Source organism: Galendromus occidentalis, unplaced genomic scaffold (genome assembly GCF_000255335.2).
Source record: "Galendromus occidentalis unplaced genomic scaffold, Mocc_1.1 scf7180000075612, whole genome shotgun sequence".
Taxonomy (NCBI): Eukaryota; Metazoa; Arthropoda; class Arachnida; order Mesostigmata; family Phytoseiidae; genus Galendromus; species Galendromus occidentalis.
Genome location: NW_003803602.1, coordinates 1,492,470 through 1,510,835, shown reverse-complemented (window position 1 = coordinate 1,510,835; position 18,366 = coordinate 1,492,470). Strand labels below are relative to the sequence as shown.

The window sequence follows — 18,366 nt, the reverse complement described above, 5'->3', positions numbered from 1 at the left end:
TCTGTCTGCGGTACCGATCGCCACCAGAACATCTATCTGACATGCGAGTGCTTCTAGCGCCGCCAGACTCGAATGAGCTGACCTCGTTTATGAGTATACCACATCGACGGAATTTTTCTGTTACTTTTGCAATCGCAGGAAATCTTCACGGTCGAGGGTACAGTCTCCATCTTTTATTTCGAGGGAAGAGAAAAAAAATGCAATGGATCCGGAGACTTTGTCAAATCAATGGCGAACGACTTGTCCCGTGCGCCGGTGCCTCTCCACTCACTCAATCGTCTCCGAAACGATCTTCTTATCGCTAGACTTCATGAACTTTTCGACCAGCGAGAGGCAGGTGTTCTTTTCGCCTGCAAGCAGAACCGTAAAAGGCGAGGCTACAATCCCGAGATCCATCAGGCTCCGACGAGAAGAGGGGAAATTCTATCCATCAAGGCTGCAACTTACCTCTGCACCAGTGATCGACAAGATGCATAAATAGAATGAAATCGTTCATAGCTAGGTGGCCCTGTGCATCGTCGTCGACGAACTGCCACAGCATGGTGAAAGTTTCCTCATCGAGCACATCGATGTCTCCGCAGCCGTCGTCGACGATTGCGTTTTTGACCTCGACGAGGCTTATGGTTTCGAGTTCCTTGTCACAGAGCCGTTGGAAAACGCGAGTGTATTTTTTGCCTTGAAGGGGCGGAATGTGTTCGGATACGACTTTCCGCAGCTGCGAACCGAATATCGCTTGAAGCTTCAATGGGCCTTTCCGATTCGCGATATTCATTAAGGTCGCTGAGTCGACCGCGAGAAAATGTTCGATCCTCTCGAACAGCTTGGCATTCTGAACTGGAGGAAGATCCACCGGCCAGAAGAGTTTCTTGTGCATAACTGCCGCATCGGGCAGGTCTCCAAGAGCGATCTGATGCTTGCTAACCACTTGCTCGTAGATCTCCTGCAGATCTACTACGGACATACGACCCGATGCTCCCTGTGCAGACCATTAGGGGGAGAGGGTTAATCGGGATTATGCATAGACAACTCGAATTTTCCCCTCAGGACGAAATCATTTAGTCGAACCGGATCATGATAATCAAGTTCGAGATGATGTTAATGGGAAACAAATCGAAACTGAATTGAGTAACGAATACTTTCTGTGAGAGATATCTAGTACACGAAGGAGCCGCAAGTGACGCTCATCTCTTATGATGACCTAAAAATAGGAAGAATTCGGCCTTCCGTAGGGAATAATATTTACCTTTTTCAACACGTTCAAGTAGTTCTCCCTTAAGAAGGACATGAGCAAAGCGTGAGCTCGAGCCTGGCGGGCGCGCTTCACAAGGCGGTCGATTCGCCTGACAGCTGAGCTGCGCGGTAGCTCATTAATCTCGTTATCCAATCGTTCCAAATTCGAGTCGAATTCCGATTTGAAAAGTGTTTCCTTGACCCCCTTATCCCAGAAAGATCCCATTAAGACGTCCGGAACTTCGGCGCTCCTGAGAGTCTGTGACAGGGACCACAGCAGTGTGCCGTAGACCTTCGTCAATTGAAGAGGCGCGAGCTCATCCGCCTTATTGAAGACCACTCGCAGCTTGTGGGACTGTCTTCTGATAGCTCGCAAGGCCACCTGGAGGTCATCGGGTACGTCCGGCTTCAGGACATCCATCATCAGGACGATAAGATCACTCCTCTCGGCAAACCATTCTAGCGCTCCCGCATGGTCGTACCTGAGAGAGAGCCAGTCGTGAGTACGGAAATCGGAGCCATGCTCTCAAGCAGGTCGGGGAGATTAGCGAGAAATTCACATGAGTCGCGGAACGGATTCATGTATCCGAGCAATGATTCGGCCACCTTCTGGCACAAATGAATAATATTGAGGGTGATCGAACAGCTCCAATGATATGCATGTATATTTTTTCGATCGATCAGCTACAAATAATCAAAACGATTCTGCTCGAGAGAATCACTCGGATCGCCGCTTACGATTTCGCCCCTGGGAATACGCCGGGTGTGTCGACCAGAGTCACATGTCGTAGAAGTTCCGAACACATGGAAACCGACTGGAGGCGGTCGAGGAATCTCGAACCGAAGCGTTCCAGGCCGAACTTGGAAAACTCTCCGCTATTCGGTCGTCCTACGACTACGGCCCCACCGGGCATGACCGAGTCCTCGGGGCTGTATCCGATAATTGTGAACTTGTCTGATGTTGGCTCGGGTCCGATCTTCATCCCAGGATAAGCGCAGCTTGTCAGCCTTTGAATGAACGAGGTTTTCCCTGCAGACCGATCGAAGGCTGTCAATGTTTGCATTGCTCTGAGGATTGCAGATATATCTCCTCCACCAAGACTTCCTACCTGACGAGTAGGGACCCATAACGAGAATCACTGGTTTCGCGTAGAAATCATTCTCAATTAGCGGCGAATGACAGGTGTACCAGTGAAAAGCGTAATCTTGTTCAAGAGGGAGAATTTTCTCTTTATACGAAGTCCATAGCCCCTCCTCGAGGGAGCAATACACACTGGAGGGTGTAGTGGCGGATTCGGGGTCCGCCGTTTCGGTTTCTGGTCTCGTCTAAACATGTAGAAGATGCTCAAGCAGAAGATGTCGAGAGGAAGGCGAAAGAGTGATCACTGACTAATTGTCGCACCCTCGATAATGACGAGAGGACACGTCATCGTTCCCCCACGGTCCTCATGATGGGAACGATGAAGTTACCTCGGGTCCCCGGGTTCTTCGATAGCCTAAACTCAGACGTATCGCGTATGGGAAACCTCGAAAAGGAGACGCGTCGCAGGACCCCTGCGGTCTCTCTACTTCTCTGCACACGCTGTACCCCACGGATGAGGAACGCCATAAGAATTTCCTCGATGATCGTGTCGACGAATACGTTCGGGGGGAATCGCGCGTTTTCTCCCAATGTCAGCGGCTCCGACTGGATTCTCGTACCTTCATCATTTCCGAGAAGCTGGCATTCGCCCTCCTGAGCTGGGCCATGGCAACGTTCACTGCGTGCTCTACTCGCTTCGTCATTGTCCACCACTAGAACTGTGATCGGCGGTGTCCAAATGCCTGGCTTTATAGGTATGCAGAATTTCGATGCACGAAGAAAATCCAATAAGATTTTCTGTACTGCCCTTGTCGAAGCATCCGGGAGGAATCCCTCGGATATACAAGAAAATTCGCTCGAAATATGTGGATTGCGGCACATCCCTAATCACAATTAGGTAATACCACGGATCTTTTACATTTTGTCCAGCGATGCGCAACACGCCACACCTGCGATCCTCAAGTTGGTATTTGGTATAGGGAGCACTCCGTCTCTGCAGTTCGCAGTGAGTTCCCTCGGGAGTCGTCCTTCGAGACAAACTTCGAGCTAGAGGCGTTTCTTGATCCGAAATTCCACCATTCATCATTCCGAATCTAGCCTCATCTCCGACCTTCCTCAACGCGATTCCTTCTGTGCCTAGAATGGCCAATTTCACGCTTTGGAGCTGCCTGCCGCCACAGATGAAGCGAGCCTGTCGAAAGATCTCTCACCCCGTATCGGGGGCAAGCCTCTGCGAGACGACACTCAATCTCATCGAGCAATATCTTCTCGAATGGCTGATGCCCCGCAACCGCCCCCAATTGATCACATCTTGATACTATTGACATGCTTCTCCGGAAAGCGGAATACTCGATTGATTATTTACATGCGGAGGTTTTTTGGCCTTGTCATGGTGACATTCGGTTCTTGATACCTCCTCCAGATCTCAACGGTGATGACGTCACCGCCTGCGCGAGTGCTGTACGCGCCGCTGTCACGTGGGAATTTATCACAACGACAACGAGTTACGATCGAGGAAAACACTCGGTCGGATACAACAAAGTATCGGCTTCAGACCACTGAGATAAGCGTGGAGCAATGAAAAACTGACGCTCGTAGCTGGAGACGCGACCTCGAGCGGAGCGATTCCACACCTTGGAACGAAAGGTTATCGCTGAGCTGAGGAACGGTTCGCGACTCTTTCATACTCCTGCTACCGACAAAGAGCGCGACAATTTTCCCATAGGCATTCCTCCATCAACCACGGATCCACACGTCGCATCTGTTACGTTGAAGGGGAAAATCGAAATCTTAAATAGGCGACCCTTACCCTTACTGAGAGCTGACCCGGAATGAGATCCGAAGATCTTGACTATTATGACTTGAGGATTTTTCCGACGTACCGGCATCAACCTTGTTTTCGATTACGGCTGATGACTCGAAAAGCGAATACTTCGAAATGTTACGGACTCCGGAGGTAAGGGAATTCGTACCGCAATGTCAGACATGAGAGGTTCTCCGGATGAGATTGAGAATTCAATAGACGGTAAGTCCTTTGGGTGACCGCCTACCCACCCACGCCGATATTGATTTACCACTCGGAACCGAAGAGCTCCTTTATCCCGCGCTTCGAAAAGATTGCGTTTGCGTTTCCTCCTATCTTTTCGATTGAGCTTGTAAAGCACAAAGCATCGAACTCCCAATGGAAGCGTTCACCATACTGTCGGAGCTGCTTCTTCTTAGATAGCAACACACGACTCAAACACTTCGGTGGGCGTTGCGGGCGGCACGTTTCGGCCGGACCTTTTGTGTTTGAAAGTGACCACGTGAGAGAATAAGGAGCAGAAACGATGCGACAGCCCTCCAGAGTAAACTCACTCGGTCAGCCGGCCAGCTAGCCAGTCAGTCTTTGAATCTTACTTCTGTCTCTTGACGTGTGAGCTATTGCTCCACTAAACTTGAATTCGAAGCTCGCTGGTGAGCTCATCCAGAGCGTGGGTTGGAACAGAAGATTCTTGACGAGCGCCGATCCTGCCACTGCAGGGCGCTCCTGCTCGATTCGGCATCAAGACTGACAACAGCTCACTTCCTGACGGGGCTCGAAGAATCCCGTGTATTTTTCTGGGCTCTCATGTCTTGTTCTTTCTGTTTTCTCATTCACGTTGGCATCGTTCCTTTTCCCGGTTTTTGTTACCGGCCGCTTGACGAGAAATCATTTCACGCACTTCAACATGCTTTCGTACGGTCCGAGATCCCGCTGTCACGGAATGATGCTTACGCATGATGTGGGCTCTCCTGCCGACTGCTTAATTTCACGGCGAATCATAAGGGAACCCCAGCGAAGCGAACTCGAGTTGTCGCTCGAACTGACATTCGATCATTCATTGGACTCCCATTCCGAATAGCGAAAGTTTTGGCGAAGGATTGATCAAAAAATTATTATTCAGAACAGTGTATCCTTGCTTACTCGGCTCTGACGAGGAGTCAAGCTGATATGGTGGGGGGCAATTCCGCGCTCGAGACTACTCAATACAATACTTCGTGATTCGGAAGTTGTGTATCGTAGGCGTTCCAGATTGGCTCAATAGAATATTACCTGAATGGAGAAAGTCATCGGTGGTATCAGAAGTGAATCAGAAGCATAAATTGCTGTTGTTTCTTTCTCACTGACCCAACCTGCCACTACTATGATGGTATGAGCGTCGGATGTGGAGAAACCGGTCTCTATGGAGGCTGCTTCGTGACCCTATGCCTCGATTCGGAAGGAGCCTCGTCGATATCGAGTCTATACTCATTCCGTGTATAGACTGAGAACCTAGGAGCTCCCTGTAGCCGAGATCTTTCTAGGAGGCGGGCGGAAGCACCCGGAGCATAAGATCAGCACTACTCGCGAAGGGTTTATAGCACGTGATAATGGTAGAGTCGTAACTTGGGAATGAAGCCGAGCGTCTGCCCATTTTGGGACTTGATATTCTGTCTCCTATTCAAGGGAGGAAACGAGCTCCCAACTCTCCTTAGGTGGTGTTCCGAGCTAGTCGAACTTTGGAAGTCGACGCAAGGATGATCGTGATGATGACGATTGCTGGAGTCGCTGTGATGATAATTATACGAGGAGTAATCGCTTTTTTGAGGGTGCAGATCAAGAGAGAACCGCCTCCATTCATTCCGACGCGGTATTTATACGGTTCCCACTACTATCTCGACGGCGTACGACCTAAACTCGGTGCGCCAATCCTTCCTGAGAAGGGCTCTTCAAAGCGTGAATCTGTGCGTCCGTCACGTTTCCACGTCGGTGTTCACGTCTGAAGCGGGCTCCTCGGCCGACGGCTCGTCGACTATTAGCGGCGCGGAGATCGTAGAGAATAATCCATAAATCAAAAGTGGAAAAAAACATCATTCATCGTCTCGCGCTCACAGGTTCGCCCGCCGCTCCGTCCCTTTCATCATGATCAATCCGCGACGTCTTCGGCGTAGACCTGGAATTCGTATATTTTTTCATTCGGTCCGTATGATTCCCTCCTGTCAACGGTGACGTTTCGATCGGTACTGCTCGATGTTTCTGGGTGAAAATCGGATTTCATCCGTTCTCCCTCACCTACACCTCTCTCTCCGGAGTAGGTATGGTTGACAGACGAAAAAAGTCAGACACCCGTAGAAGGTTCGGGCCACGTTCCCGTGATCACATTCGTGCATACCGTGACGATCATGATGGAAATTGAGGGTATCGTCGGTGGTTCGAGAATTTTCGTCCATGATAATGAGGGATCGATTTCCATCTTGCTCGATCCGCCAAGTCTTCTATCGCTGAGATATGGATGGGCGTTATCCTCGGAACTGCGTCTATCCAGCCTGTATGTCCCGCCGAAATCAAAATAGCGCTTCGTTCTTGCTCTCACTTAGCAGTGGCAACAGAGACCACTTGACTATAAGTTCCCAGCTCAGTCCATCTGAGTGGATTGATCGGACTACGCAAGAGCGGAGGCTCTCAGCTCCCCGACTCTTGGTGTCCTCGTACCTACTTCCCCTGTTCACCTCCCTCAAGCAAGCGGGCACTTGGTCTAAGCGAGTCGGGTTGCCTGGCTAAGCGCTGAACAACACGCCAACAGCTGCACCTACAGTTTCCCTCTTGCAGAAAGTCGTTCGAGTCCATCTCGCGGGGGGAAAGTCTCTCCTGATCTCCTTGATCCTGAAAGACGAAGAATAGAGAACTACAAGACGGTCAGCCCGTTTCTCATATCGGTATTGACGTCAAGGGAGACCAAGTTTTCAGAGCATTAAGGAGGAAAATACGGCTCGGTGAAAGTCCCGTTTTTCCGATTCATCAGTCCCGTGTCAAGGTTACGACGGCACCCCGACGGAAGTCGCGCCGACGTCCTTCCCATCCGTTTGCGAATAAGTTTCCATCCAAGGGAGACAAGCCAACGAGGCGAGCACGGGATGAGCCGGGCATGGGGCGGACCTGTCATTCAGCGGTGGCAATCATTGAACTCTTCTGGGTTGATTCTCTCGAATATTCTTCGCGCAATGATTCATTCTCGACTGATCAATCCGATGGCCGAAGATAACTCACTCCTTGCTCAACTAGCTGAATGATTCATATTTATGGCTCGAAGTTGCCTAATTCTTACTTTTCCGGTTATTCAATATTTCCGCGAAAGATCTCCCGATGACTGACTAAACGCGCGACTGTCACGTAATCAACACCGATACTGTCGCGGAACGAGCGCCTCAATTGATGCTCGATTGACGTCGCCCTGATCCCACATATTTATCTGCATCATAACGATGCAATTGTAATCGAGTGGAGACACCTCGTCTGTATATTACAAAACAAATGAAAACAAAAATAGTTCCTCACCCGGCGGCAGCCAGAGCTGCTAACAACAGTTTTTTTGTCCGTCTCGATGCGCCGAAAGCGAACCCATGTGTCGCTGGGCACAGAACGGTGTTGCCGCCGCGTAGCGCTCGTAAAATAATCGAAAGCGTAAATCTGGGATTTCGGCTCTTCTACTCCGACTTTTTCATCGTATTTCGCTATGGAAAAGTCACGAAGTCGCAGTCCTCACCAACATTCGGAGGAATTTCGGAGACAATTTATCAGGAACATTCCATACATTTCACGTAGAGGGATCGGAGGCGCCGTCCGTCGTCGTCAACAACATCGAGTTCAGCGATGAAGACTTCTTCGGAGCACGGAGTACCAGTCATACCCGAAGATGTTCCGAGGATCAACTGAATTATATTCGTGATTCCCGGAAGAATCGGTTGCGTTAAGGGCAGCGACCGCAAACACTAGGGGTTAGTTGCCCTGTGGTCAGATGATGCAGTTGGGGAGATACAAAGGACGATCGATATTTCTCGATGCAACCTTTTGATAAGGAAAAAAAAGGAGCCGGTCCGTCACGCTTTACGAGCGGCTCCGCTGCGTTGCAAACGCTTGTTCCGTCCAGACACACCGTTGGTTGTTTGTTTTTGCGTTGATAAGGGTGATTAGTGATTAGATATCGCATCGGTTTCCTCCTGAAGCTGCTCAGTCCCGAAATCCGAACATTGAACGCGGGATTCAACCTGCGATGAGGCCATCGACTGGATTGAATGATCATGGTCGAAAAAACGCGAAAATCGTTTCCGAGAGGAATTCCGCGATTTCTTTAGCGGCTTGACGAATGAATTAATCATGATTCTCCCCAGAGTGGAGGATATAATATATGGACGATATCATGGTCATAAGTCCTAACTGGACTCATCTGATACCCTCCAGATTCAGACGCTCGACATGAGGATCGCCTCGCGGTCGATTCCACATTTGGCAAGACGGCGGATTTTGACACAGTTTTTGAATCGACTCTCCTCTGTGGCAATTCCGTTCCGCGAACCGGGATCAGGATTTTACGTCGTTCAACGGTTCATTGTGGGGGCGGAAGTCGGTCGCTCCCCCCTCGATGGCTGCAATTGATAGTTCTAGTGGGAAAAGGATGCCAAGGTGCCGAGCAAGCGACAAAGTTGAGAAGGAACTCGGGGAGAGGCAATGTAGATAGTGAAGATTGCTTGATTCCTCCGTGGATTAAAGTCTCTCATAATCGGAAAGAATCATAAAACGATCACAGCTGATGATTGATAACTCTTCCGTATTTCGATACAATTCCAGGGATCGATGAGGGAACGAGTCCAAAGTGGACTTTTCGACAGTTTCCAGCCATCGAGAGTGAGTTTCGGAACTCTAAGTCCGTGCTCCACGTCACCAATATCGACAGGGGCGACATTAACGAGACGAGAATCGATCACGTCCTCGGAGCCCTCCGGGTTCTTCGGAAGAAACATATTGGTTGGGGAAACCTCACGAGAGGCAGTTCTCGGCTGGTGCTGCTATCTAGCGGGATATGCTTCGCCCTGGGAATGCATGTCCTTTGCCTTTCATGGTCGTTATTCATCAAAGCACGGGGGAACGATTTTCAACATCGTCCGCTCACCAATCGGTCTTGTAGTAGAGAGCTCATTGCCTCTAGTAGAACACCGGTGGGCAACAACTTCGGCAACCCTCTCCTTGCCGTCGACGCAACGTTAAATCTGAAAGAGCTTCTTGTTGACGCTTCAGTGCTGAGCAGAACGCGCCCTGTGCATTACGGCATGCTTCACAATACTTTATCGAGCGCAGTGAACGCCAAGTTCATTCATGTGTTCGCGCTCCTGATCCTGCTCCGTGAGGTCTCAGCCGCAGTGACCACTAAAATTCCTGAAAGTGAGTATACATTTGTACACGACGATTGACCTTGAGGTTTTTTCGTAAGATCGAAGCCGAATGATCCAGACCATTATCACTCTCGGCTCTGGGAAATCGTTCATAGAAAAGGAATATGCATTGAGAGAATTTCGAATTGCAGAGGCATGCGAGAACCCCCTTTTCAACTCCAATATCACAAAGTCTCAGGCCAACGCTGTGATCGGCGAGGTGAGTCGTCCAATATCCCTCCTCGATTAGGTCTCGGGACATTTGAGGCTTCCCGGTCTGATGGGGTCCGCAGGTTCCCCAACTCATCAACGAGTGCCCTTCTTGCATTTCAGATGCTCATAAAATTCGGGGTCGAACCGGACTTCGCTCCAAATGCCTTCCAGTGCATGTACTATTTCTCGCACATCGATCTCTACATGCAGGCCCGTCACGAGATCCACCCCGCGGATTTCCCCGACGTTCGAGAGGCCAACGAGGAGTTTTTCGTAAGTTTGAGAGTTCCTGGAGTCGAGGCTCCGTTGCTGGATCCCCGTGCGATCTTATCCGCTCAGACAGTTCCTGGTCAGACTTCGCTGTTGGGTTCATTGTAGATGCGATAGTCATGTTGGTTTTTAACATAGCGGAGCTCGAGGGCTGACGATGTTTCTGCGCATCATATCAACAAAGCTCACTGTCAGAGGCGTTACTCGAGTCAATTTTTCAGGAGTGCCTTTCGCAATTGTCACATGGCAGCAACGAGGTGTTCAACGAGGTCGCTCCGAGCTCGCAACAAAAACCTCAGAGGCGTGGCAGGATGAGTCCACCTCTGAACCCCACCCTGGTAGCTCTCTGCGGTATGAAAGAGGGTCAGTGGGAGTTTCCAAGAAATATATTTTAAATTCATCCCTGGCTTATCAGTGCGCTGTCATGTAAGCCTGTGATGGACTTTCATCAAATCACGGGAACCCATTGCATGGGGGACATCCAGCTGGTCTGGAAGCTACCAGGCTCCCCGAGCTCCTAATGCTGATGCTGATGCTGATAATAATAAACGAGCCCAAAGTGTGGAAAATGGGGATTCCGATTTTCATGTTTCACCTACGATCACCGTGGCCAGCGACGCAAGACTCCGCATCTTCGCTGCGATCCCCGCGAGATTCGTCCAAAAAACTCTAGAGTCCTCGAGCATTCAGCGGTTTCCGGAGTCACAATAGCGGGTAGTTCATAAATTATTTCTCATTATCCGTATCTCAGACGAACGTTTCGGAGGGAACGAGGACCCGGCCGAGAAATGAGGTCGGGTTGTCTGTCTTCTCGGGATAAAAACGGACTGCTTCTTCTCGCTGATGACTGTGTGGGCTCTTTCGGAGACGTTCCAGAGACTCCTTCCTTCAAGAACGGCAGCGAAACTTGGCTCTCAAAAGCGAACAGAACACCCCATCCGGAATCAGCTAATTATTTCCCACACGAATATCGGGGAGAGTCCGCCTAAATCCTCGGCGCGGCGGGTCCTGTCTTCATGAATATCGTCTATGTAGTCGCTTTTTTTTTCAGAAAATTGAAGAGACTGAAAAAAAGAGAGATACATGAGTAGAAAACCCAGCGCAATCTGGGAGAGTTCTGGGAACCGTTTCCCTATATTCATTCTTGACTCTTCCCTCTGGATTCCAATCGAACCTCCACTTATCGGATGAGAAGGAAAAGCTCGACGTCTCGAATCGCTCTTAATGGCTCCGAGCTTCCTTGAATAATTCCTCGATCCACGTTTGCCCGAATTTCCCAGCGATCACTTAGGTCTTTGCGGATGCACTTTCCGCCTCGATGGGGCTTTCCAAGTCGGAATTCAGCACGACCGTGTGCAGCACTCTCATGTTCCACCGCCGCGCCGTTGAGAAAATCAACATTTGATGATGTTTGAAGGTCGTTCCGAACTTCAGCGACGGAATGTTTGCTGGGAAAACAGAGGCAGAGTAAAAAGTTGAAATTCCACGGTGGGGGCCCGAGAGTTCATTGACTCGAGGATGCCTCGAGGGTCCCGCTTTCGAGCCGGCGTTTGTGGAACCCTTTCTGATTGACTCAACACTTCGCAAATTCCCAAGGAATCCCAGCATTGGTCTTTGTGTGAGTCTGCACGCAGCCAGCGAGCATGCTGAATGTTGTCGTGACTCTATGAAAGAATGGCCCCGACCTAAGGCACCGGCAAGGTTGCCGGCGACTCTATATTCAGAGCGAAAATAAGTGATAGAGAAAGACATCCGAAAGAACAAAAGCTCTCCTCTTCATTCTTTTGACGGTCGTGCTCCCTCGGTCTATTCCCCGAGGAGGGACAGAAGATTACGATTCAAATTAACTTTCGACGTCCAGGCGAAGGGGGGTGCATTTTCACGGAATGATCGGTCTGCCCCTCGGTCCGTATGAGCCCCACTCCCAACGAGAGAATTGATTCGGGTAGGCCAGAGAGCTTTCGCCAGATGATGACGCGTGCCCCAAACGAAACCGCGATCTTCCCTTGTTCCCATCTGAGCTAGTAAGCCGGAAGTCGACTCTGATCGTGCTAATGAAAAGCGTAGAGAGACGACCCGGTGAAACCGATCGACGACAACTTTCTCTTTCACGGAATTCTTCCTATCGCTTCGACCGCTCCGACCTGAGCGAGTATGATTCCTGCATGCACGGGTCCGTGCAAGGTAATCGGGAGGGATTGCCATGCAGATCGAAATCCGCAATCCTCGACAGAATCGAGAAAGGTTATGCCCGCATCGATATATTCTCAGGATTAAGCAGCATGAATCTCGGTGAATTTTTCCTTCCCTGATTGTTTATCGCGTGCCTGTATGGGTCGGCGTCGCTCGGAGAAACTGCCCGTAGGAATGAGAATTATGCAAACCGGCGCGGGGAGAGAATCGAAAACAAGCCGTGTTTTCGTTTTTCGATCATAATCAACGAGCTCGATAACATACTATCTCGATCCGTCAATTAGTATGATCATCTTGTCGATCAGCCTCCGAACTCAATCTGTATACAACGATTAAGTATTACCATACTTGCGAGGCCGTGAAGGCATTCATCAAAATGTGCTGGATCAACGAACAAAGGCAAACACCAACTTCATTACTGGCCCGGTTCTGAGTCGGCCGTCGAAAATAGATCTCATCGACAAACAACCCAACTTTCTCTTGCCTTTTATTTCTGCTCTGAACCTCAGCCGAAGGGAAAACTGGGAACATTGTTATTCGACAAGCTCGGAAACTTGGCTCTACGAGGGGTCTTTTCGTTTCCGCGCAATAACCGACAACGCGGAAACGCGTTCGTTCAATAGCCTTACGTCGTAGATTTTTAGATCTCAGAGCGGTGCGCCACCGCGGCCGCGAGCTGTTTGCTTTGAAGAAGAGCAGCCCTCAGATTCGGTCGCTCATGTTCGGTTGCGGAGGCGAAGCGCTACGTATGATTGAGGTGCGAAGGCAGCAAACGAGCCTTTTCCGTCTCTCGTAGTGACATCCGACAGGAAGCTCTGACGCGACCGCCTGCGCGCCGCGACGTACCTGAACCTGAACGCATGTGTGAGAGGGGTCTGAAAGCCGTATTCCCTGCGCCGGCGTTGTTGCGATGTTTCATGCCCCGACTGCGAGTGTGTGTCCTTTTATTAATTGTGCCTCGGTCTCGTTGGATCAGCCGGAAGTGAGTTTCATTCGAAAACCTTCTCGGCATGATGGCAAGTTGGTCTAGTCCTAATGTTAGCAGACCCGTTCGCGTCTCCATATGGTTTTTGTCATTGCTCTGAGGGTGATCCAAAAGTGACTTCCAGGGGTTCTCGGAGCGGTGGCGCGCGGGGAGAAAGTCAACGTATAGGACACGGTGCGGATACCGCGCAAAACGTCGAAGTTCTCCGGAGACCTTCAAAAAGAGTGAATGTTCGGGTGACTTGTTCTTTGAAACAGTGGACCTAAGAGAAATGTGTCTTCCCTCTGTGTGAATAAGAATCTCTTCCCTGTTTCACGAGTGAGTGAGCGAAGGAGCAAACTAGGTGGAACGCTCGAGTATTGTTCTCGTTGTCGAGTTGCTTGCCCTCTTTCAAGCGTGGCTCGCACGCGGTACCTTTCTTTATCGCGCCGTGAATTCCAGACACCTTTCTGTTGCCTTCGTTCGTGTGCCTGATGTCTCGGGGAGTGGCCCTCGCCTGCACGTCTTCCGAAACTCGCACAGAAGGCTTCGTGCACTCGGCCTGTAGTGGTACTTCGCTCCAAGTGCTCGGAGAGATAGCGTTGCCATTTGCGCCGATGCGAGTGAAGACGTGAAAAATTTTATTCCGCTCAACGAGAGCGAGCACGGGCGCGCGAGTTCCGAAGCAGAACCTGCTCTCTCTCTCTGCGAACCGGAATATCGCGGGTAAACTCTCGTGACGAAAGCCCGGCGTCGACATTTCCATCCTCTGAGAAAAAGGAATAATCCCACGCGGTGGAGAGGTGCGGGGACGTGTGAAGTACTTTCCATCCATCGAGATCTGTCGCGTGTCCGGCTTCCATTCCGTCGAGAACTCGGACGGCCCCGTGGAAATGTTCGAAAGTGTTCTCGCGAGAACAACATTCATGTTGTACCATGCAATGACCGTGCTATCGGTATTGTGCGGGAGGACTTGATCGCAAGCATTAGCAAAATTAAATTTTTAGAGTTTATGACCGTGTCTCACTGACACTCCCCGTCGCTCGAGCGACCACCACCTCGCCCACCATACGTGGAGCACCGAGCTTCCCTTACGGCCCGAAAAAGAGAGCGAAATTAACCAAGGGACGAGGTGGTGAGCAACTGATCAAGCGGCGATCTGCGAGCGCCTCGAGGTTTCGCAAATCCCTCACCGGATCCTCCCCCTCTGAGCTTTATTACTGATTAAATCTGACACAAACGGAGACAAGCTTGGTCGCATTGAAGCACAAAGCGAAGACCAATGAAAGACAATATGTATAGAGGCGAGCGGGTCCGGGTGTCCTGATTCGATCGTAGACCGCTCGAGATCCCCCCTGATTCTCAAGCACTCCCCCTAATTCGGTCTTCTGCGACCCGGGAGGCGAGGTCCTTCATGTAGATACACAAATCATTGAAATTATATTATTGCTGTGTTATCGGCATCCTGCCTCGAAGCCGCTCGAAGGTGGAGCAAGTCAGGAGGGACTCTCGACCTCGGATTACGGAGCTGCTCGGAGTCCTCGGATTAAACCCCGAAACGTCCGTCCAATAAGAATCTATCCGTCGCGTCGTCGTTGTACCTCTCCCAGAGCGAACGATTTCTTCTGCATTTAATGCAGGAAGCGTTTCAGCGCAGACCTCAGAACAAGCCTCTCCCTAGACTAGATTATTTGAGTCTCTCAATCTTGCAGAGCCTTCAGACCAGTCCACTAAAGGGCTCGCTTTGTACTCCTGGAAAGCTGAGATTCTCCCCAGTATACGAGGGGAAAAATCCATGTGAGAGCTTCCCATGGGACATCTTCAAACATTCATCAGAGAGAAAACATCCGAACGAACCTTCCAGAGTCTTCTAAACACCCTGAAAGTATCATGTTCCCGAGCTTACAGGGCAGCCTGCGAAAGAAATCTGATCGCGGAAAACTGCGAGAGTACATAGATAGGGGCCTCGGAGGTTTCCTGGTTATAGAACAAAAAGTCCCGCCCCTTGTCGTTAAGGGCGGAAGGTCGTTCGTCGGTCCTTTCAAATTGAATTGCTTCTCACGGAAGCTTCTAGGATGGGAGATCTGAGCCATCTAGGCCGGTGTCTATTACGTCATCGGGGAAGCTCCTCCAATCCGATCTGAATAAGCGATCAGTCGTTCACATAAAAATATGGGTATGAATATGTTTCTGCTAGCCATGAATTCGATTGGAGGCGTCGAAAATCGCGCGTCGCGGTTAGTGATCAAGCACAGCGGCCCAAGGTCGCGGGCGACGGAGGTGGGCACTCCACGGAACGACCTGGGAGGTTTCGAATCTGACTCTGCGTGATATGTTGTTCCCGCTCCCGCGACATTGATTTGGCAAATTCCGTCTCGACCTCAAACAATCTCCGAGAGACCCACGGCGGCCCCAATCTCCCCCTCTCCTTACGCAATATGATCTTCAGCATAATCACGACAGTATATTCAAAGATACTCATCTCATTGATTAACCAATGTACTCCTTCGAGGGATGCTCCCGCCGGAATTGTAGGATGGGCATAGCCCCCCCCGCGATCGACCACGGGCCTTGTGATCAAGAATCTATCGATGCATATCCATCGAGGGGAAAAACTTGAAGTTCGGACGCTCTCATCTATACCAAAGGGGAAAGGGAGCGGTCGACGGGGGCAAGCACTACAAATTGGAGCCGTACGCCTCGATTCTGCATGACTCGCTCGTCACATGACAGGAAGAATGGATATCGACCCCCAAATCGCTGCTGGGGATGTGATGGTCGGGATAGTACATCGGCATAGCGAGAAAAATCACAAAAAGCTTCGCTCGACCAGAGAACGCGCGAGAGAAGCCATGATTCGTCGGCCGAATGATTCTCATTAAGGCGACAAGATATGATTGTTGCTTACCACCGCCAAACAATCGGTCGTTAAGCTGAGTAGTCGCTGTCTCTTTACAGCACATGTGTCAATGAGAGGCCTGGTGGCGAGCGCTTTCCCAGCCTGCGGAACCTGCACGACCGGCAGATCAGGGAGAGGCGCCGCGCCGCTAAGCCCACCCGCCAGAAACTTCAAATCGGACAAAGCCGCATTCCTAACAAGACGACTCACGCACTATGGCAACTTCATCAATGGTTCTCAATGGGTGCGAACCGCTCTTCAAGATACGTATCTCATCTGAGCTTCGGATTCGAGCCTGATTACCGTCTGCGAGAATGTGCCTCGATGAGAGATCCTAGTGAGAGAATATGGACTCACTCAGATTGGGAGCTGATACCGCCGGCGAAGAAGAGCGGGCTCGGAATCCCAGAATCGGAATCATCCGATGATTACACCTTCGTCAGACTGGCGATCTGACTGAGATATCATCGAATTCTCGACCGGAGATCCGAGTCAGACTCCCCGAAAACTGTGTTTCTTCGAGTCATTGACGGTGTGGAAACTCTGCTCATGATTGCGTAATCCTTCCGCGTCTCGGCTCAGGGAGTCGCCGGTTGTGAGAGAAAATTGAGACGTTCCTCAGAAACCCGATTGGGAAATCACCGCAGTCACATGTAAATATTCAACAGATCACGTACACCTGCTTCTAGCACGTAGAGCTAGCGCATCCAATCGGTATTTGGTCGTCGCCAAATTTCTGAAAGTCACCTATCTTCATGTTCCATATAAGCATTCAGAATGCTGGGTTTCGACTTCATATTCATACTGAGTCAATCCGGATGCATATGATCGTTCACGCCCCGGGGCCTCGTCAACCCCAGGAGGATGTGGGGGTTTCTTCGTCGGAGACACTCCCGAAATGTTGTGAATTCGAGCGACATCTGAGCGAGAGATAGCCGTCGCTCGCCTATCAGACGGCGTCACAATCGTCGGGACGACCTTGCGCGAAAGAAGGTTGGCGTCCGAAGTACAAATCATTCGGAATCACAGCATCAGCTTTAAGTTTGTTGATATGCCCTTCCTCCAGCTTCCTTCCGAAGACTCGATGTCGTACCCTGGACAATATCCAGCGAACTCTTCTGACCTCCCGCAGAAGATTCTGTTTTCTGGATAACAACTTTGATTTCCAGACCTCGGGAAAGTCCCCGCTGAATCCGAAACTCTCTCATCTCGGATGCTGAACGCCGGGAGACACTTGTTTTGATATTTTCCAATAAAGAATACGAAGTACCGTCCACAGAGTCGCGTCGTACGGACCACCTTTCTTGAGACTCATCGCCTCTTCGGCTCGCTGTCTGGGCAGCCACCCTGCTTCTCGCCGTATGTAAGAATAAACAGGGTGCTGGCAGACAAATGTAGAATTTGAAAGCTACACCGCGATTGAGACTGATCGATGTGAGCTTGGCGGCTTCGGGGTTTTTCACTGGATGAAAGGGATCAACCCAAGCGAGTGAACATGAGCGATGAGATTTTTATGGAATCTTCATCTCGGTTTCCAAGTGAAATGCGAGTGGTGAATTTCGGTGTTGAATCCCCGCGTCGATCCCCGTTCCCCAGGCGTAAATGGCATCCGTCCGAATCGCTTGCACGATCTGAAGTCCGACCGTCCCCCTCACGACTTTTTGAGTCTGCCCCTGCTCGTCGCTGATACTCCAGGCTCCGTAGCTACTTATTCTGGTCGCTGTCCGATATTCCAGTTGGTTTTCCAGCAGAGGAGTTTGCGAACAGCGGTACGACCGCTTGCATGACTCGGATGGCCAAAAGTCTCACGATGAAGAGCGAGATCAGATTAATCAACCGATGAGTAATGACGATGATTCGTGACTGATTACCAACCCACGATTGTCCCCGTGATACGATCACCGATCGAAAGAATCGTAGCTTACTTCGGTTTCATCCGATCGTTCTGTGTTCTCAGTTCGGCTGCCAGTCTCGATTGTGTTCCGTGCGGCTGTTGCCTTCTCGTCGGACCCTTATTTCTCGTTGTGCCGTTGATAACACCCTTCAAGACGAGAGGGTGCAGTGGACTGAAACCGGAAAGGCTCTTCGGACCGCACTCTCAATCGGAGCAAGAAAAATGTCTCCTCCTTTTCTGAGATAATTTCTACGCTCCGTTTGGAAACATTGATACCGGCAAGTCTCGACTGTTGCGTACACCCAACTCAATTAATCGTGTCCGCGCTGTAAAAACTGAAGCGTACTCTAGATAGAATTATAAATTCCCGCTGAGAAGAGAGCTGATAGGCGCGAGCCGCTCTGAGGGAAGCG

The 18,366-nt window shown here is 50.5% G+C and overlaps 2 protein-coding genes across 2 annotated transcripts; one reads left to right on the top strand and one right to left on the bottom strand.

Annotated features, from left to right (window-relative positions):
* Positions 1-267: 267 nt before the first annotated feature.
* LOC100907635 (EH domain-containing protein 1) lies at positions 268-3,015 on the bottom strand. The gene is made up of 7 exons (XM_029111940.1): positions 2,919-3,015; positions 2,701-2,756; positions 2,340-2,556; positions 1,969-2,260; positions 1,244-1,712; positions 448-976; positions 268-350 (listed from the first exon to the last, which is right to left on the bottom strand). The coding sequence occupies exons 1-7, from the start codon at positions 3,013-3,015 to the stop codon at positions 268-270; spliced, it is 1,743 nt and encodes a 580-aa protein (XP_028967773.1).
* Positions 3,016-9,418: 6,403 nt separating this feature from the next.
* On the top strand, positions 9,419-10,398 carry LOC114828309 (uncharacterized). Its single transcript, XM_029111937.1, has 4 exons — positions 9,419-9,530; positions 9,673-9,740; positions 9,854-10,006; positions 10,225-10,398. Exons 1-4 carry the CDS (start codon positions 9,419-9,421, stop codon positions 10,396-10,398), a joined length of 507 nt encoding a protein of 168 aa, XP_028967770.1.
* The last annotated feature ends 7,968 nt before the right edge of the window (positions 10,399-18,366 follow it).